At 38.6% G+C, this 21,681-nt stretch overlaps 1 protein-coding gene across 1 annotated transcript in view; it reads left to right on the top strand.

The window, feature by feature from the left end:
• COL26A1 (collagen type XXVI alpha 1 chain) overlaps positions 1–17,448 on the top strand; it is a 276,058-nt gene extending 258,610 nt beyond the window's left edge. The window contains exons 12-15 of the mRNA XM_072138171.1: positions 1,372–1,416; positions 2,625–2,669; positions 7,163–7,247; positions 12,035–17,448. Of these exons, the coding sequence (XP_071994272.1) occupies positions 1,372–1,416; positions 2,625–2,669; positions 7,163–7,247; positions 12,035–12,189 (330 nt within the window). The 3' untranslated portion in view covers positions 12,190–17,448. The remainder of the gene's footprint in view (positions 1–1,371; positions 1,417–2,624; positions 2,670–7,162; positions 7,248–12,034) is intronic.
• Positions 17,449–21,681: the final 4,233 nt, after the last annotated feature.

Genomic DNA, 21,681 nt, shown 5'->3' with positions numbered 1-21,681 from the left:
GAGGTTGAAAAACATGGCTGTTTTCTTCCTGAAACAGCGCCACGCCTGAACATGGGTAGTGTGTGGTATTACAACTAATCTCCATTCATTTCTATACAGCTGAGCTGTAATACCAGCACAAACCATGGTCAGATGTGGCGCTATTTTTGGAGGAAAGCAGCAATGATTTTCAATCTTGGGAGAACCCCTTTAAAAGCACATATGTACCAATCACAGTATAGCAGAACGCTATATACATCACGTCCTCCCCAGACAGCACTCCGTAGATGAAGTGAAGTGAATTTTATTCCACCAGAGTGCTGCTTCATTACCTTTTTTCTTTGATTGTACAGGCCAGTATTGGACCCTGAAGACTTGCACCCGAGTTTTTTGTCTTTTAAACGCGGTGCTGCTCCTTAGCCTTTTTGTAGATTCCTCCCCAGACAGCTATAGCAAACAGCAATAAAAATTTATATCAATAAGTTGCTTATAGCATGGTGGCTCAGTGGGTAACACTACAGCCTTGCAGCACTGGGGTCCTGGGTTCTAGTTCCACCCACACTCCAAAACATACTGGTAGGTGGATTAGATTGTAGTCCCCATGGGGACAGGGACCAATTTGGCAAGATCTGTGCTGCGCTGCATAGTCTGTAGGCGCTATATAAAGAATTATTATTATTAAATTTATACGGGATCTCACTATTAATACCAAAATCCCCCATGGAATGAAATATAGGGATGATTTCATGTAAAATATTAATATATTTGTAGAAATGTATAATTTGCTAGTTAATATGAATTAATGTTCTTTGCAATAGCCTTCTGTGGAGGGTGTGATGTGTAAAGATTTTAGCTATACTGTGATTGGTCCATTTGTGCTTTTAAGTATTGTATTGTTTAGATCAAATATGTTAGCCAAGGGTTCTTAATCCTATGTGTGTGATGTTTGCTTAGACAATGTTTTAAATGCCTATGAATAAAGTTTACATTGTAATGAATGGTACAGAACATCTTTCCTATATTCTGAAGATGTTGCTTTTGTGCCCGGTTTTGCTATTTCCGTTTTAAATCACATCAATTAATTCTGAATAGATAAATAAACTGGTATATCATCTGTTAAATTATCAGGAAATCATATTATACTGAATGCATTATAATAATTTGAGGATTCAAGTTTAGTGCTGGATTCTATTTGTTTTTCAATTATATTTTTTGTGTTGTATATCTAAGGAGAACATACATAAAAAAAATTAAAATATACAGAAGGTTCTCACATAGTTACATCCGGTTGTAAAAAGACATATGTCCATGAAGTTCAACTGAGGAAGGAAAGGGAAGTCATTTAATGAGGATGTTTTTATAATCTTCACTTATCAATATCACACTTTTTAGGGGGAACCAGGCCTACCAGGAGAGCAAGGTCTTAGGGGTCCTCCTGTAAGTATGACATGCTCTGTAATGTTGTAAAGTATAACATTTCCTTCACTAAAATCTGTAATTGTATGATTATGTCATAACCATCAAAATCTAATAAGTAAAAAAAACAAGAGATTTATGTAGCAGATAACTTAATGTCATGTTTAGAGTAATGTATAAAGGAACATTTGAAAAGGGATATGTGGTGTGTGCATTGTAAACATGGACAGGGACAATGAAACTGACACTACTTGTGTGAAAAACTGTCTCACAAGTTAGAAACTTAGTCAAAGAATGAGAAAACAAAGATAAGAAACTCACAGATAATATCTGTGCTCATTTAGGTCCACAACTGTATGATGTCTTCTCTAGGCAATGACTTATCACCAAAGATTTTGCTGCCCAGATATTTTCAGCTCCACACTGTGCCCCTAAAAATACCAGTCATGTACAGTATAATTTAACCCAGATAACAAATTTGTGGACTTAAATAATACGTCCTCACTGACACTACAATTGACTGCACTCCGCCCCTTGCATATCTAAAAAATTATCATTATTTGATATGCAGCACCCTGAAACTACATACGTTTTACTTTTATACAGTACCCTCTAAATTATTTACAGTGCCACCTTATTATTAATATACTGCATACCCTTAATTGACTTATGTTAGATAAATAACTAAGAGGTGTGAACTATCCCACCTTATAATCCACCGTTGCAGACCCCAATATGATGTAGGCCCCATAGCAGTCGCTTCAGTGGTAGTTCCACTACTCATGATAAGGATTGACTTTTCATACATAAAGTGGTATTCTCATCTGGGCATTGACATTAATTGATTAATTCACCTGCTATATATATATACATATACATTTTCCAGGTCATCAACCTAGGGAACAGACCTAGTCTTGAATTAGTCAAGGATTTATGTACGTTAATGATTTGTGGAATACATTGCAGCTATTAAAACAGGAATAATAAACAGAAATGACTAAGGGTTCATTCACATGGCTGTTCATGGGGAGGTACATGCGGCCGCAAATTTGCAGCAGCATATACGTCCCCATAGAGGGCAATGGCGGCCCGGCGGCCTATGGAGGGAGGAGGGGTCACCTCCTCCTCACCTCCAGCACACGGCGGGCATAACGCGTGTGAATGAACCCTAAAGGATATGTGACACATTTTAATGATGAAAAGCATATGACAAATGTTTCCATTATTAGGGAGAACCTGGATTGAAAGGAGAAGACGGAAACAAGGGAGAAGATGTAAGATACATTTTAATTTCTCATATAAGAAAACATTGTATCGATGTAAATATAAATGACTTATAGGTTTAATACAAATTAAGAAAAATGATCCAAATCCAGCTTGTGGAGATCTCTCAGAATTTGTCTTTATTTGCGCTTATTTAACATCCAGGTATTTAGTGAATACAAATGGCAACGTGTTTCAAGCTGTTTAACTGCACTTAATCATGACTCCTGTGTGAGTGTGTCCACTTACCTCCTTTAGTGAACAAACCCGGAGTGGGAAACACCCATTTCCAGGACACCTCATGGAAGCACCCACACTCACATAGTACAAGTAAGTGTTACAAAACATTTGTAAAAAAAGACATATACAAAAAGTGTCTATAAGAAACAACAACAATACTACAATATACATAATATTTTGTCATTACATATTAATCATTAATTATATTGAAGGATGGCTGCAGAGTGGGATCCCGCAGGAATCGCACTTTAGGGAATAGAATCTCACCTTCTCTATTTCAAAGTACGAGTCAGCCCCACACATGGTTGAAAACTGAAGGTTTCTTTAAATACAATGCTACTAGGTTGTACATTGACAACCAATACTGTATACCTGGATGTTGAATAAGCACAAATAAAGACGAATTCTGAGAGATCTCCACAAGCTGGATTTGGATCCTTTTTCTTTATGCTGTTATGCCCTTGTAGTGGGGTGAACCGTGCCTGAGGGGATCATTCTCGGGAGGCTGGAACATTTATTTCTATGCTGTTGTTAATACAAATTAAACCTGGAAGAAAGGTATCTTTTATAATTTAAAGCATAACTAAGCTTTTTACAAAATTGCATAAATTAAAAGTGTAGCTGAAATATATTCCTGTGTTTGTGTAAGCAGGTGGACAGGTGGATCTACAGGTGGCCCCCTGAGCTAGGTGTTGCCTGCTAGAGTACCATTACTGTACTACATACAGATGTTCAGCATATCTCATCTCAACCTTCCTATGTACACAAATAATTATATGATTAAGTTTTGTAACAAACTTACCAGTGTATACTTATATACAGGCAGTATATATTGTGCTGTAATGGGACCAAGGACTATCAATAAAGCTTCATCATGACACTTTACAGCTGATCATTGCCGTCTGGGACTATAGTAAAGCATCCAGATAGCTTCACTGGAGGTCACAGAGGCCAGAGAGGTCCATGAATAACTAGGGGTCGTCTGTAAGTCGGGTGTCCTAAAGTTTAGGATCTCCTGTACTGTAGATACAATGAATGGATTAGATGGCATCAAGATGCAGTGTTTAGCCAGACAGAATCATTCCCCTAGAGCCCTGTCTTCTCAATCATGTTGTAGATCCCTAGTAATTGTGCAGCATCTTTCTGGTGTGTAAGGCCTGTTGTGTGTGCCTGTATTTCTGATTCAAATTTCAAAGGGACTAAATAAAGACTTCCTGTAAGGTATGTATATGTTCTATGGTAGGAGTAAGTACATTATACATCTCCAGTATCTGCCCCATGCAATATACATCTCCAGTAACTGTTCCTTGTAAAATATGACCTGTAAGTATTAAAATGATCTGCAGAGATAAACATTTAAGGCTTGTATTATGGCTATAATTAGTTCTATATCTTAAGATCTGACAACCTCCATGACCATGATAGTAGAAATAATGGTTGCTCCATTGATTTTTAGTTGTGTCTTAGCTGCAAGTAGCAGGAGCTTCTTGATGTGCCATCCTACAGAGTAAAGGCGTAACTACAGGGGTGGCAGTCATAGCAGCCACCCAACCTTCCACATTAAAGAATGGAGTAGGTGCACCATCATTTACAGTATATATGGCACTGTATGTATGTGTGTATATGTTGTATATATGATGTATATGTGTATATATGGTATGTATATATGGTAGGTAGGTGTGTTAAGGGGGTTCGCCCATAAAAGTAAATTCTCAAATTTCTCTTCCCTAGTGACATTTGCACAATAAAGATCATTTTTAACCCATTTCTTCACAATTTTACTCAGTTTTATTGGTGTTTTATCTCTTATCACTCAGTGATGGTCAGTGCAAAATTCTAGGGTGTGGGATGGGATTTTCTAAGCAGAGACTTCAGGATTCCTCTAGTGCTGTGGGTTGACAATGTGGTTAGATTATCAGGGTACGGGTTTATATACACCTTCATTTGGCTTCTGAACATTTAGTAGCAACTGACACATAGATGAGACAGTTTAGAGATGAAAGATGATGAGATGCATGTTACACACATAAATGTGCATGATTGTATAGACATTTGTGAGTGTAGAGATATGTATGAAGGGGGATCCATTCAGTAGTCTGCTATGGGGCCCACCCTCTCCTAATTATATGCCCCAGATACAGAGGTAGCAGGAGACTGGCTATAAAATGAGGAAAGGAGCAATGATCCAAAGTTGAAGTAAATCTACCATAAAAATTAAGCATAATAAACCAGAGACACTTACTCATAGACACTGTGGCTCCATGTGAGACTTTTAGACTGCGAATATGGCATTAAGTGCTCACTCCACAAATGCTGAGGAAGTAGGGGCAGGGTAAGAAAGTGTAACAGCCTGTAAAGCCAGATCACAGAGGGGTTAGAGCAGCCCCTCAGGCTCAATAGCATAATTTTAAAAGATGATTTTAGGACGTGTCCCAGAAAAGCCAAACAGAAAAAATAATTTACCTAATATTATCATTCCCTCACTACAGCTCATAGAAATTGAAAATATAATATTTTGACCTAGATATTTTAAGATGATTATTTAAAAAGATAAAATGTGCCCAAGCTGTATCACAGGAGTCATTATTACACAGTACATCCTAAACTTGTGAGCATCGTGTGAGCAATTCACAACCTGCCTTGGGACATACAGTATACATCGGCCAAGTTCTCAACGCTGCTAGCCAGGAAATTTCCATCAGTTTTAATTATGGAAAAACCCAATTTGGCTGCCTGTCAGGATATGTATTATTGTTAATGGTTCCCGCGTTTCCTTTTCAGTTTATAATGTTACAATATTATATATATATACAGGCAGTCCCCGGGTTACATACCAGATAGGGTCTGTAGGTTTGTTCTTAAGTTAAATTTGTATATTTTATCATTGTAATCCCAGCCAGAACTTTTTTGGTCTCTGTGACAATTGGATTTTAAAAATGTTGGGTTGTCATAAGAATCAGGATTAATAATAAAGCTTCATTACAGACACCTGTGATAACTGTTACAGCTGTTTATTGTAGCATAGGACTAAAGTACAATAAATTACCAATATCCAGAAGTCCGTTTGTAACTAGGGGTCGTATGTAAGTCGAGTGTTCTTAAGTAGGGGACCGCCTGTATATAAGAATTACAATATAAATGCTAGCCATTTATGTATGTTCTAGCTAAAAGTTCTGGCTAAAGCTATGTTCACACTTGCCTCATCGCTGCTGTATGATGTGATCATATGACTTCCGGGACAGATATGTGTGATACAGAGATTGTGTGTTGGCTTCTGTATGTTAGAATTGCATCAGGGTTCTGATATTTCTAACAGAAAACATAATCCTACAGACTATTGGTGGCGAACCTATGGCACGGGTGCCATTTCTGTGGGCACTCAGGATGTGACCCCAGAACACTGTTCAGCAAACAGGATCAAATCCACCAAATCTTATTGTAGTACCAGGCAACTTAAGAGAAGCTGCTCTCTTATTTTAAAGCGACACTTCTTTGGCTGTTTGGAATTGCGGGAAAAGGTGTGGAAGGGGCTGCATTATCTTTGGAGGTCATTCTGCTGGATCCACTATTCTTCCTCTACAGAGAGAAGCTACAATAAGAGTCTGCATTTGCCCTCCTTCTTTCAACAGTATTGATGGCCTCATGGGCTGATATGATTGAAAGATGTGGAAGAACAGGTAACAATAAGTTACTGCTCATTCCATGCTGGCACTTCACAGTAAATAAGTGGATTTTGTTTGTAGCTTGGGCAGTCGGTCTCTAAAAGATTTGCCATTACTGCTATAGACTGATTAACCTTTATTTAAAAAATAACACTTGACTAAAAATCCCGAATGTAACCTGGCTCCCTGTAAGCAGCATGTGGTGAGTCCTGGGGGGCAGCTGCAGCCTGTGTGTGCCTGTATCAGTCTCCTCTCCTCCTCACTCATGCAGCTCCCTTTCTCTCCCTACTTCCTGTCATGAATATTAGGAGAGGGAAGGGAATGGTGTGGAGAAGATTAAGAATGTATGAGGAGACACAGGCACACACAGGAAGCATCTTCCCACTCTCTGGGACACACCACATGCTGCTGGCATGGAGCCAGGTAATGTAGGTCAAATTATTATACTATTAAAATCAGCATAGCATAGGCTATTGGAACCTGTCACCAGATAATAATCACAATAATTTATTTTGATAGGTTCGTTTTTAGGATATCCTTCTATGGAAGCTACTTTTTTTTGAATACCTTGCCTAAAGTAACTAAAGAAATTTCTCTTACAGGGTGAGGCTGTCCAGCAGCTTAGGGAAGCCCTGAAAATTTTAGCAGAGCGAGTTTTAATCTTGGAGCACATGATAGGAATACATGGTGAGTATAATAATAAAAATAATCTAAATTACAGTAATTCTCAATTGGTCAGTCACGTTTCAACAAACTTTGCATAAATCAATAGTACAAGGGACTACTGGAAACTATGTAATATGTTCATCCGGAGGAAAGTTCTTCTTTCTCCACTTAGTGTGCACTTATATGCTGTGTGAGGGCGTATTTTCTGTGTAACAAATTTTACTCCTCAGTGACGTTATTTATTGTTCCATGCCGTGTACTGGGAAGCTGGAAAAAAATCCAAATGTAGTGAAATTGTCAAAAAAACGCATTTGCGTCACATTCTTTTCGGCTCAGTTTTTACGATTTTTACTTTGCGCTCCAAATGATACATCTAATTTATTCTTTGGTTCAGTACGATTTATATAAGTTTTATTGTGTTTCAATACATTTTCAAAAATTAAACAAATGTGTACAAAAAACAATTGCTTCGCCATCTTCTGACGTTAATAATTTTGTCATACTTTGGTGTATGGAGCTGTGTAAGTTGTCATTTTTTGAAAAATGATCTGACATTTTCATTACTAATATTTTGAGGAATATGCAACCTTTTGATCACTTTTTTTAACATTTTTTATGGGATGTAAAATAGTGTAAAAAAGCTATTTTCCATTGGCATTCCGTTGGCATTAATCATTTTTATATTTTGATAGATCAGGCATTTTGAGACACGGCAATACCTAACATGTTTGTGATTTTTACTGTTTATTACATTTAAGGGTATTTAAGGGTACTTTAACCCTAGATGGTCTGATCCTTCCTACAATATACGACAATACAACTTTATTGCTGTATTTGGCATTTTTTACACAGTATCCATTACAATTAGTCCACTGCATGAGAAACTGCAGATACCATGCAGCTTCGGGGCTGTCATGGCAACTGATTGACACTCCCTGATGACGTCCCGATGATCGGAAAAAACAAAGATTACGGCACCCTGTCTTTTAAATGCCGGCGGCAGCATCAGAATAGTTAATACCCGCTATCGGTGCTAGCACTGATTGCGGGTATTAGCGGTGGGTGTTTGCTGCAATATACAGCAAACCCCACCTCTGTATGAAAAGGGCTAGCCCCGTGAGCCCTCTTCATACAACCTCCACATCTCTGCACCTTACATGTACAGGAGTTAAAGCCGCAGCGATTTCTGTCTTGCTAGTAAGTCGGACAGAAGCTCACAAAGGTGTCAGATTACATAGAAGCTCTGTGGAAATTAAGGGTGCAGAGTCACAGCAGATAGATCACCACTAGGGATGAATCTATTTGTTGGTTTATAGAATCTGTACAAACCTGGCATTTTAAAATTTTTCTTTTTGCACAAATATTCTGGGTAAATAGTAGCTAGCTACTGCTGTGATTAACCTTAGAGCTTAGGTATAGAGGACAGGCAAGGGAAAATTAAAAATTTATGAAACAATAAAGGACCTCTTCATGAAAAACCTATGATTTATTGGACTAGATGGGGTTAAAGGGAACCAGTCACCAGGAATGTCATTTTTAACTGGTGACAGGTTGCAATAGCCTATGCTATGCTGATTCTAAATATGCCTTTCTTAGCATTCTGAATACTGCCACTACATTATAAAACTTTGTTTTACATTATTTGTCTCCCTTCCAGCAGTATGTGGTGAGTCCTGAGGGGAAGGGGCTGCTTTACAAACCTTTATACCTGTGTCCCAGTCTGCTATACTCTATACCAGCGGTAGCGAACCTATGGCACACGTGCCAGAGAGGGCACGCAGAGCCCTCTCTGCAGGCACACGTACCATCTCCTCGGTCTCATCAAAGTCGGAGCTCGGGCAGCCTGAAGCTGATCGGCTCTGCTCTCACTAGTGATGCCTTAGTGAGACAAGAGCAGCCGATCAGTGTCAGTGCCCGCCCCTCCTCCTCTTCAGCCCGGGAAACAGTGGGAAGAGAACGGAGTGAGGCAGCTCACAGAATGGAGCTGACAGCAGCAGAGCAGAGCAGTGATACGAGGTCAGGAGCTGCTGGGGCTGCTCACACACATGTGCACACTTACAGAGGTCCTGGCAGGTGACACTAAACCAACTATACATACTTGTGGTTTAGTGTCCCAAATCCCCCTGTATGACAGCTGTCTGTGGCCACATTGCCTGTATCTGAAGTGCTCATCACCTGCACAAGGCGTCCAGTGAAGCCAAGACAACCCCACTGTAAGCACCCTATGTAAAATGTAAACGGGTGCTATGCTGCATTACTGGCAGTGTGGTGCAGGTGATGAGGGCTGAGGCAAGTGTATATGTGGCCACAGACAGCAGTCTTATGGGTGATCCCAAATCCACCTGTGCATCCACCCCACAACAACCACTTTGCCCTACAAACCACCTCCCAAAATGCCACTTTTTTGCCATTTTGCAACATGTAATAAAATGTTATGAAAAGTGGTCAAATGGGTGTACAGTCCTCAAAATGGTAGCACTGAAAGCGCATCTCATATCACAAAAAATTACACCACACACAGCTCCATACACCAAAGTATGAAAAAGCGCCCAAAAAATTCACACCAGAAGATGGCAAAATTAGTTTTAATTTTTGTAAATGTATACAAACATTATTAAACCTATGTAAATATATTATCCCTGTGATCGTACTGACCTACAGAAAAAAGTAGACATGTCGTTTGGGGTGCACAGTGGAAACTGTAAAATCCAAGCCCACAAGAATATGTCACAAAGGCATTTTTTAACCAATTTTACTGCATTTGGAATTTTTTACCACTTCCCAGTACAGGGAATTGGATATTAAATACCATCACTATGAATTGCAATTTTTTACGCACAGCTCTTTCATGGTGGGGAGTAAAAAATGGAAACACAAAAACAAAAAAGGGGTAAAGATGGCAATATTTGGTCCATGAGCAAGCTAACTTATCACAGTCCCCTAGTCTCTGCATCTACTCAAGACTACTGTCACTATATGGTGGTAATGAAAATCAGTATATGGTGGTAATATTCCTCACAGAATGGCAGTAATATGATATTCATCACTATATTTGTATAGCATAGTATAGCAATATTATTGGTAACATTGGCCTTTCTATAGTCTTTATTACCAGAATGATGCTATTTATGTGGTTGTAAAGGTGGCAGCATCATATGTCAGTATTATTTGTCTAATTGTTAGGTGGTATTGTGGACCCATTGGGCTAAATTTCTGTGTTGGCACCTCGTGATAGAAACATTGGCTTTGGTTTGCAGTTTGGGCACTCGGTCTCTCAAAGGTTCGCCATCACTGCTCTATACCATCCCCCTACCTCACTTGCCTTCTTAATGCATATAACAGAAAGAGGGGAGGAGTAGAGAGGAGCTAGATGAGTGAGGAGTAGAGGAGTAGAGGAAGAATGGATGAAGGATCTGCCTGCCCCTTCTCCCTCTCCAGGACTCACCACATGCTGCTGGCAGGGAACCACGTAATGTAAAATAAAGTAGGGTCAGTGTTTATAATGCTGACAAAGACATTTTTTTAATTCAGGCTAGCATAGGGTATTGGAACCTTTTATCATCAGATAAAAATGACATTCCTCGTGACAGGTTCACTTTAAATACTAATTTCCAGGACAATTGTAGCAGCATTGGTTTGGACTTAATTGATTTTTACCTGAAATAAATATTTTGAAAAATTTGGCAAAATTTCAGCAAAGCGAATCTTGGATGAGTAACTCATCTCTAGTCAAGACCTTTGGGAAAACTGAAAATCACACACAGAGCCTTCAAATGGGAAACATGCTAAACAACGAGGAATACAAGTTACATAATGTTCAGAAATAGTAATATTACTCATTGTACACAGAAAAGACCACAGCTTCTTGAGTCTGCTAAAGGTGAAGTAGACTTTAAAGGGTTTGTCTGGTTTTATAGAGAAAAAGATGAATAAGATGAAAATAGAGATGGGAAATATGATATGGGATACTTTTTGTAAGGAATGTAGTTTATTGGACATATAGGTATACATGTGTTTCGCTAACACCTCAAATTTTAATATGCAAATTATTATGTGTATCTATACATCTATGTACAGGTAGTCCCCTACTTAAGAACACTCGACTTACAGACGACCCCTAGTTACAAACGGACCTCTGTATTTTGGTAATTTACTGTACTTAGCCCTAGGCTACAATAAACAGCTGTAACAGTTATCACAGGTGTCTGTAATTAGGATTATTTTTAATCCTGGTTCTTATAACAACCCAACATTTTAAAATCCAGCAGTCATGCAGACCCCAAAAATTCATAAAGTATACATTTCCGACTTACATACATACGTAACCCGGGGACCGCCTGTATATCTATTATTGTTAAATATATTTTTCCAGAAAAAAAGGGAGTTTTAGGAAACTTTAGATATATGGCTAGAGGGTCTAAAAAACAATAAACAGCTTATACTTGTCCTCTTCAGTGTTCCTCGCTACGGCCTGCAGCTGCTGCTGTAGCAGGTACATGCTGTATTATCACATGCCTCTATCAACAAACTGAGGCCGTTGTAAAGAGTGGCACTGCAGCTGAACAGGTAAGTTGGAGAGGATGAATATGAGCTGTCTTATACCCAAGGAGCCATAAAATCTAAAATTTCCTAAACGCAGACAACCCCTTTAACTGTTTTATTATTTTTGTTCAGTGTTTAGACACCTACATTATGTCTAATGCAAAGTAACAGCAAAGGCCAAACAGAGCTATATAGCTTTATTTTAGAATATTTGAATTTTAATCTCTGAAAATATCCAATGTATTTTTTTTCTTTTTATTTCCCAGATCCCCTGTCTTTTGTGGAGCCAGGTTCTGGGCAGGACATTTTGAGTTCTATTACTTCCAAAAATCTTAAACAGAAACGTGAGCAGCAACAGAGATATCAGACGTTTGATATCTTTTCATCACTGCTGGACGACAGTGAATCGAGTCAGAACTGATATTAACATGGACCTCTTTATCTTGTGAAATCTCCAGCCGGGCCTACCACAGAAAGATGAATAGGGAGAGCTTGACAAATGTTATGGCATGTCACTGCAAGAAATTATAACGGGAACCAGATACTTTCATTTACTGCAAAGTCTTCATTACAGAACGAATCCATGTTCCAATTGCAAATCATGTGCAGAGACAATATTTCTTGCGCATATATTTTGCAAATTATACAAATGTATCATTTTTCCATCCACTGTTTGCTTTGTAATCTCCAATATAGATTACTCTTGAAGGCCCAAAGTCCCAATCCCCATGACAAGCTTTAGGATAAGTTTCTTATAATTCAGATACATTCATTTTTATGTCTGCCATATGTCATCACAATAAGAACAATATGGACCCTGAACTGTTCCAGATACAATCCCTTCGCTGATAACATTATCACTTTTAGATTACCATATGACAACATTGACTTGGAAATATTGATATTGTTGCACATTTACAAATTGTGGACAGAATGCTTATTTCAGATCATAACCTTCCTGTCAAATGTAATTACTATAATTAAGAACACATTCTTATAGAGCTTTTCTTCTCCTTTTCACAGGCAGTGTTGGATTACATATCTAAAATAAGTTTGATAATCTTTCATTATCTTGATAATATAATTGTACAATGCAATCAGAGTCGTTGACAACATCATAGTTTAAGGGGTTCTCTCAGATTTATTACTTAGCATTGCCTCCGTCATCTTCATAGGCCTGTGATGTCTAGTCTATTCATTACATGGCCTTGCTCATTGAAGTAAAGGAGACTAAGCTGCAAAATAAAGCACAGTCACTAAATATAAGAGTAGAGAGGCTTCGGTAATCGTCCCTAAACTGTGGTGTCTACAAAGAGCTGTTTGATAGTGGTAGAACTAAGGAGAAGATCTGCAGCAGCCGCAAATCCATAAATAATACATCGTATTAAGGGAAATCCACCACCAGGATGACGGACTGGTTGCAAATGAAACTGAGGGGCTCCAGGCTCCATTAACACCTATGGAGTATGGAGCCTCTCAGGCTCATTTGCAACCAGTCTTTCATCGTGGTGGTAGTTGTTCTTTAATAATAATGTTAAAAGCAAGGTACAAAACATGGAAACAAGGTAGCCTCCTCATTTACATGTCCTTACTCATGTCTAGAATCTACTCTACCTGTAATATTGAGGGCAGTGTAGATTTCGGCCACATCACTGGTACTGTAGACATGAGCCTTGTGTAAGAACATGTCTGTCTAAAACGTGTAGGTGGGGAACCATCTGTTTTGTTCCATGTGCTTTGTTTTTCATTAATACTATGTATTTTTTTGAGTTTGAGATCTACTCATTAGTCCTTTTTGTGTTGTACCTGACTACTAGAGCTGAGCTCTCTCCTACCATTGCAATCCCATTGAGATTAAGGACTTGGTGGTGCCACTTTTTAGACACCTGGTGATCTGATATTGTTCACCAATTCTAAGAATTGGTGATGGTTAAATAAATCCTAGAATGCTCCTTTAATTAAATACATCAAATTAAAACTTGTATACTGTACAGGCTCTGCTCTTATAAGGGTAAATGTTTTGTGCCGATCAACTTACTCGCTTTCTTTAAACAAGCATTGAATCAAACATCGGAACACCAAAAATAGATGAGAAAGCAGGACTATCATCAACTTGAATGGAGAGCTATGCACCATCAGTATGACCAGTGCTCTAAGAAAGCAGTTGAGATGGAGGTCAATTAACCTTTATTTTTATGATAGGAGATGGGAGACCATATCAGAGAACAGACTATGAGATATGTGAGGTGAATCCGTTTTGGATAAAGCAAAGACAAAATGTGTCATTACCAATAAGTCATGAAAAAAAAACTTAATGGCCACAACCGTGGTGTAAAATCAGCTGACTGCAGAGGAGACTACCCTCGCTGCGGACACATGCAGGAATAGGACCTGCTGTATAATCTGCGGCTCTAATAGTCAGCTGCACGAGGCTGTGAAAAACATGGCCTTGTGTATGAACCCTTAAAAATACACGGCTCATGTGCTAGTCTTTGAAACAATGAGCATGAGGTCTAAAAGTAGGTGACAATGACAATCTTCTATATACTACCCTCACCGCCTGTTTTGCTGTTTGGAACCTTCTACCTATTTATCCCCATAGATCCTGTTTTCTGTCCATTAAGCAATAAACAATAAACATGGTTTCACAGATAACATATAAGTAATGTTATATTGTATGTTCTCTCACACTCACTATATTTTTGCAATTAACAAAAATAAATAACATCCAGTGCTTAATAATTTCTAAACAAAATGTGTCTGCCAATAGGGATGAGTGGACCGAATGAGTTTTGGGTTTTGACAAACTTCAGAATTATGTTTAGGTTCAGTTTCAGGTACCAAACCCAAACCCTGCTATTTAACACCTCTATCAGTGCTCTTCAAATGCTAAGTGGTGACTGTGTTGAACCACAAGATATATTACAAATCTAGTTGCAGCAATCAATTTCTGAGACATTTCTGGTCTTTTTTATATGTATGTAATGCTGTTGTTTGGCAATGGACAGTATGATGGAAAGGACAGACAGAGTTGTTACTACTTACTTGCCTTACCTACCCTAGATAGTAGATGACAACTAGCTGCTTCAAAGTGCAAACATGGTGACAAATAATAGGACAAACAAACACAGAAGAATGGTCATACAAATACAAAGTTCAGAATAGTCTAGCAAGCTCTGAAGAAGACTTATACCAAGCACTGGGAAGTGAGCAGATATCTCTTCTTATAAGACATGAGACATGGTCCAGAGTATGATTGGACCAATCTCCAGACAGCCACACCATCTAGCAGGGGGAAAATGTGAGTAGATAAGGCATCTGTACATCCCAGATAGCTCAACTGCAGCCAATAACAAAGTCAACAGTGTGGTAGAAATCATTTTAGATGACAAGGAGTGAAATAAGGCAGTGTTCAGACTACAGCAGGACGTAATGGATACTAAGTACAAAATCATACATCTCCTGTCAAACTTTACAGGCCGAGGGTGTCTAAAGCCCTCACAGATGTTATAATTCACTAAATGACCACCTTCAAATTAAAAAAAAAACTTGCACTTGATACGGCTTTAAAAAATGGCAACAATGTTCCCCATAGCCTACTAGATAGGCCCCCTTACCCATTCAGATATGTCATTTTCCCTTTTCCCTATGGGACTATTGACTTTCCAAGTGGTTTTCTCTTTTACACCATATGTGTGTGTCTGTTTTTATTTACAGAGTACAAGTAGAGTGGCCTTGAAGGCTACCCCTATTCTGCAGTGTATCTTGTAAAGCATCTGTGCTTTCCATATTCTCCTATGCAATGCATCACTCAGAGAGGCAGGTCATGTAGCTTAGTATTGGTCTTAGGCAGGAATCTAAGACTCCAGTGGGAACCCGTTACTTGGAAGAACGTGCCTGGTGTGTCAGGTTTTTGATAAATATACATGATTTGAAATATATTACTATGACTTGTATTCATAAATAAGGTGCAATATCCTCTTGTTGGCATCATTTGCAATCCTATTACGTAGACACACGGCTGCATGATATGAGTGGGGTTATAGGTGTTTTTTAACGTTAATTCAGAGCGGTTATCAAATTCTTTATAATAGTTTGTGGGGAATTTTTTTTCATCTACCTAGTGATGCTACATTAAAGAAAGGTGTCATCAGAAAATGACCTATTTTTTCCATTGAGATTTTATATAAAAAGTTTATTCTTATGGCACTATTTGTATTCACCAGTAAGGACTATACCCTGAAATTTTACAGGAAATCTACTATGTAATATAAGTCCTCCCAAACACAGCTCTAATAAATATCCCCCATTGACTCTCTTTTCAGTTACATATATAATTTAAAATATAGAGGTTTAAATTATGCAATTTGTCTGAAGTGCTTTAAGGGCCATAACAGTAGCCCCTCCAGGCTCCATCTTTAGCACAAATGCTACACTCTAGTAATGCCCACCCCCCTTTTGCAGCCTGATTTCACTCTCATCCCGCCTGTGCTGAAGACCTCACACTCTGATGGCTAAAGCCATTGAAGTGTTAGGTCTTCTGTGCCAGCATGAGATCTGGAACGATGAGATCTCACACCTCATCACCACCGTGCAGAAGACCTAACACTCTAATGGCTTCAGCCAGGTCTTTTTTTTGCAAAAGGCACGATTAGAGTGACGGCAGCGAGTGAAGGCAAGCCCGAACAGGCAGGGGGTGTTACTGAAGTGCTCCCCAAAGCACTTCAGATTAACTTACATAGTTTTAAAACTCTCTTTTTAACTACATGCATAGCTTGGGACATGGAGACAAAGGTATGGCTGCTGTTAACAGCTTAATAGCTAAAAGTATGTAATCTCTATTTGGGGGAGGGGTCATATTACGTCGTAATTACCAAAAATTAACCCAGACAACCCCTTTAACCTCAACATTGGAGAATCATGCAGCTGTGATGTTCTATCTGGGCAAATGATTTGTCATAATGATCATATTTTTCTACTAGTTTTATATGACTGCTTTTCTGTGAAGATACTACAATATAATATGGTGCTATATTTCGTAACAGTTAAATATATTTTTGGCATTCATGTATTTATATTTCTTTGCTTTTTTTAAATAAATTTTTTTTGGGGGGGTTGATATTTTTCCGGCACAGTATATGATCACAAGTATCATACACTTTTTCATTTGGTTTATTTTTTATTTCATTCATTTTTAATGCTATTTTCTATTCCAGTTCTAGTCCATGTTCATCACAAACTCCTAATATTGTATACGTAATTGCTTATGTCATTTGTATTTGTCCAATATTGAGCTTGGTTTATATGTAAACGGGAAAAGCTGTTGTATGTTTTCATGGTAATTTTACTATTATGCTTCATTGCTGATAGGTATGAAAAAATGTAATATCCAATGTGTTGAATTTCTACACTGGGCCCTGTGGTCATTTCCAGGGCATAATAATTGCCAATTGGTTTTATCTCATGGATATTTTATACTGTCAGCCAAGGGGCAGAACCGGTGTGCAGAGTAAATGTAACCATTATCTTTTCTTCATAAACATTGTATCTTGTTTGCTCAGTTTGCTTGAAATTCAGTAATGTTTTTTATATAAACACTGAAGTGTGTTACATTTGTGTTTTTTACGGTTTTGGTTTGACACCCATGTGCAATCCACACCTTTTTTTTTTATAATGCACTGAAAATAAATGTACTGTAAATTACCATTTGTCTGGAAGTTTCTTAAATCTACTGGATAAAGTTTAGGAATTCAATATGATATAAAACAGGTGTTTAGTACTTAAAGGGGTTTTTCCCACAAACAAGTTAGGTCCTAATTATGGAGCTAGCTGGGATCGGTGAGCGCTTGACAATTTTCGTCAGCTTGTAGAGATTAATAGAGCAGAACGGTCATGTGCGTCAGTCTGCTCCATTAGTCTAACGGAGCGACTAGGGGTCCCATACTATTCTTTATGGTGAAACTGTGAATGGATCATTAAATCAGTTATGGTTCCATAGGGGTCTCCCCCAATGGACCCCTTGTTTCAGCACTGAGACCCCCACTGATCAGCATGTTAGGCCCTATCCCGTGCATATGGCCTAGCTTTTGTTCGTGGGAAAACCCTTTTAAAAGAGTATCCCTATAACAGATAAAAGTTGAGAGTCCTCAGTTGTTGATAGATTTTATTGGCCAACTAGAGTACACTCAACTGCAGTGTGTGAACAAGGTCTAAGATATCAACAATCTGGGGCAGTAAAAGAAGACTTGGTAGAAAATGACAGTCACAAAGTATAGAATGTGTGCAAAGAGTTATAGATTATTCACTGATCATCTTAATTATAAACATGTAAAAATGAACAGCAATTAGTGACTTCCTACTAATATCAATGATAAAGTCCAAAGCAGCCTCATATTATTTTCTCATACACAGCTGGCCATGAGCCAGTCATTCTTCCTTTTCCTCGAGCCACGCTATGAACTGACCATAGTTCACTGACACTCAAGTTAATGAACTTTGGAGACTTTTATACACACTAGCTCTCTGGAGACCTGGACAGGGAATGAAGTGAAAACTATGTAAGAGGTAGACAGGTAGCCAGCGTCTATGATCTTTGCTCACTTTGTGGGAACCACAGCCTGCTGCAGGTAAGATCATATGCCCAAAAGTACAAGTTTATTAAGTTCTATGTGGTTTTGCATTCCATACTATTTTAGTTTGAAGCAATATTTTAATTTTCCCATGCTCAATATATAGATGCAGTGCCAGAACCACCAAACTATCTGCATAGTTAAATTACTATAACCAAGCATACAACGTACATACAGTAACACAAGCATGCTTACTACATAGAAATGGTATCAGATTAGGCTTATTGCATAATTACATTACAAAAACCAAGCATAGAACGTAGAGAAATTACCAGAACCACGCTTATTACATGTAAATGGTACCGGAAAAAGTTTACTGCATAGCTAGAGTAACAGAAGCATAGCTTGTCAGAATCAAACATATTATATCGGTAAGGTTTTGGAACTAAGGTCAATGCCTAGATGTAGCATTAGCAAAAATCTTACTAAATATGTATGGAACATATATAAGGTTACAGGATCATGTTCATTATGTTGCCATATGCATAAATATAGTATCAGAACCAAACTTAACGTCAGAAATACCTACAAAGAATAACATGACCTAACTTACTACATAGATACAACAGAACCAAGCTTATGGTATATGGTACCATAACCAAACTCACAACATATATAATAGTACCAGAACTAGATTTACTACCAAATATACTACAAATCTATGGTATATATATGCTTAATACTTATGTTACCGGAGCCAATATTACTGGAAAGATAGTGCATTAGAGCCTTGCCACTATAAAGTTTCAGCAAAGATTTGGCGCCACTACAAAGACATGGTAGCAAAATACACTTACCGGCCACTTTATTAGGTACACCTGTCCAACTGCTCGTTAACACTTAATTTCTAATCAGCCAATCACATGGCGGCAACTCAGTGCATTTAGGCATGTAGACATGGTCAAGACAATCTCCTGCAGTTCAAACTGAGCATCAGTATGGGGAAGAAAGGTGATTTGAGTGCCTTTGTTCTGTGTCATGGTTGTTGGTGCCAGAAGGGCTGGTCTAAGTATTTCAGAAACTGCTGATCTACTGGGATTTTCATGCACTACCATCTCTAGGGTTTACAGAGAATGGTCCAAAAAAGAAAAAACATCCAGTGAGCGGCAGTTCTGTGGGCGGAAATGCCTTGTTGATGCCAGAGGTCAGAGGAGAATGGGCAGACTGGTTCAAGCTGATAGAAAGGCAACAGTGACTCAAATCGCCACCCGTTATAATCAAGGTAGGCAGAAGAGCATCTCTGAATGCACAGTACGTCGAACTTTGAGGCAGATGGGCTACAGCAGCAGAAGACCACACCGGGTGCCACTCCTTTCAGCTAAGAACAGGAAACTGAGGCTACAATTTGCACAAGCTCATCGAAATTGGACAGTAGAAGATTGGAAAAACGTTGCCTGGTCTGATGAGTCTCGATTTCTGCTGCGACATTCGGATGGTAGGGTCAGAATTTGGCGTCAACAACATGAAAGCATGGATCCATCCTGCCTTGTATCAACGGTTCAGGCTGGTGGTGGTGGTGTCATGGTGTGGGGAATATTTTCTTGGCACTCTTTGGGCCCCTTGGTACCAATTGAGCATCGTTGCAACGCCACAGCCTACCTGAGTATTGTTGCTGACCATGTCCATCCCTTTATGACCACAATGTACCCAACATCTGATGGCTACTTTCAGCAGGATAATGCGCCATGTCATAAAGCTGGAATAATCTCAGACTGGTTTCTTGAACTCAAATGGCCTCCACAGTCACCAGATCTCAATCCAATAGAGCATCTTTGGGATGTGGTGGAACGGGAGATTCGCATCATGGATGTGCAGCCGACAAATTTGCGGCAACTGTGTGATGCCATCATGTCAATATGGACCAAAATCTCTGAGGAATGCTTCCAGCACCTTGTTGAATCTATGCCACGAAGAATTGAGGCAGTTTTGAAGGCAAAAGGGGGTCCAACCCATTACTAGCATGGTGTACCTAATAAAGTGGCCGGTGAGTGTATAGCTAAGTACAAAAAACAGTAACCAGACCAAGCTTAAGCTAAAACTAAAAAGAAACAATAACATGACCATGCAAACTACATAGATACTCTACCACAAAGTGACTGTATATGGAATCATAACTAAGCTTAAAGGGATATTCCCATTTCAGCAAATAAATGTTATTGTTTGAATAATGAAAAGTTAAAATTTTCCAGTATACTTCATGTATCATTTCTCACAGTTTCTACATCTCTGCTTGCTGTCATTCCATAGAAAGCTTCATTGTTTATTTCCAGTGGACAGAAATCTGACCACGGTCACACATGTGCACGGCTCGTTATACCACACGGCTCTGATTACTCTCTGTGATTTAACGAGCCGTGCTCCTATAGTAGCTTACAAAATTGATTCTAGCACCACAATTAAGTACAGACGGTCCCCAACTTAAGAACACCCGACTTCAGTGACGTAACTAGGAGAGACAGACCCCTAGAAGGTTACTACATTGGGCCCCCTTTCCCACTTAAAAAATATACATATTTGTATACTCACACATATTTAATACACTCATGTGCATATACACATACATACAGTGCAATATACAACATACTCACATACAGTGTATACAGACACCATATACACATCACAGATACTGCATATATACATCACAGTATATGTTATATACATATTATACTGGACATGTGCAGTACAATATAGATATAATGGTGCACATCCTCCATTCTTTCTTGTGTCAATTCGGATAATGGGGCCCCTGACACTGCGGGCCTCATAGCGGCTGCTATGGATGCTACCGCTGTAGTTACGCCCCTGCCCGACTTACAGACGACCCCTAGTTTCATACAGACCTCTGGATGTTGGTAATTTACTGTACTTTTGTCCCAGGCTACAATAAACATCTATAACAGTTATCAAAGGTGCCTGCAATTAAGTGTTAGTATTAATCCTGGTTCTTATGACAACCCAACATTTTTGAAATCCAATTGTCACAGAGACCAAAAAAATTGTCTGGGATTACAATTATAAAATATACAGTTCCGACTTACATACAAATTCAACTTAAGAACAAACCTACAGAACCTATCTTGTACATAACCCCGGGACTGCCTGTATAGTACATATTTATAAATATAATAAAAGAACCAAAATCACTACTAAAATACAGTCCCAGAAGCAGGACACATACTGTGTATATACAATAACAAGTAGGCTTACTGCATAGATGCGGTACCAGAACCAAACTTACTAATAGAAATACTATCACATTAGGTGTTTGCCTTCTTTCTAGCTTG

Source organism: Engystomops pustulosus, chromosome 2 (genome assembly GCF_040894005.1).
Source record: "Engystomops pustulosus chromosome 2, aEngPut4.maternal, whole genome shotgun sequence".
NCBI classification, from domain to species: Eukaryota; Metazoa; Chordata; class Amphibia; order Anura; family Leptodactylidae; genus Engystomops; species Engystomops pustulosus.
The sequence above is the reverse complement of the archived record's forward strand: the minus strand, read 5'-3'. Positions and strand labels throughout refer to the sequence as shown.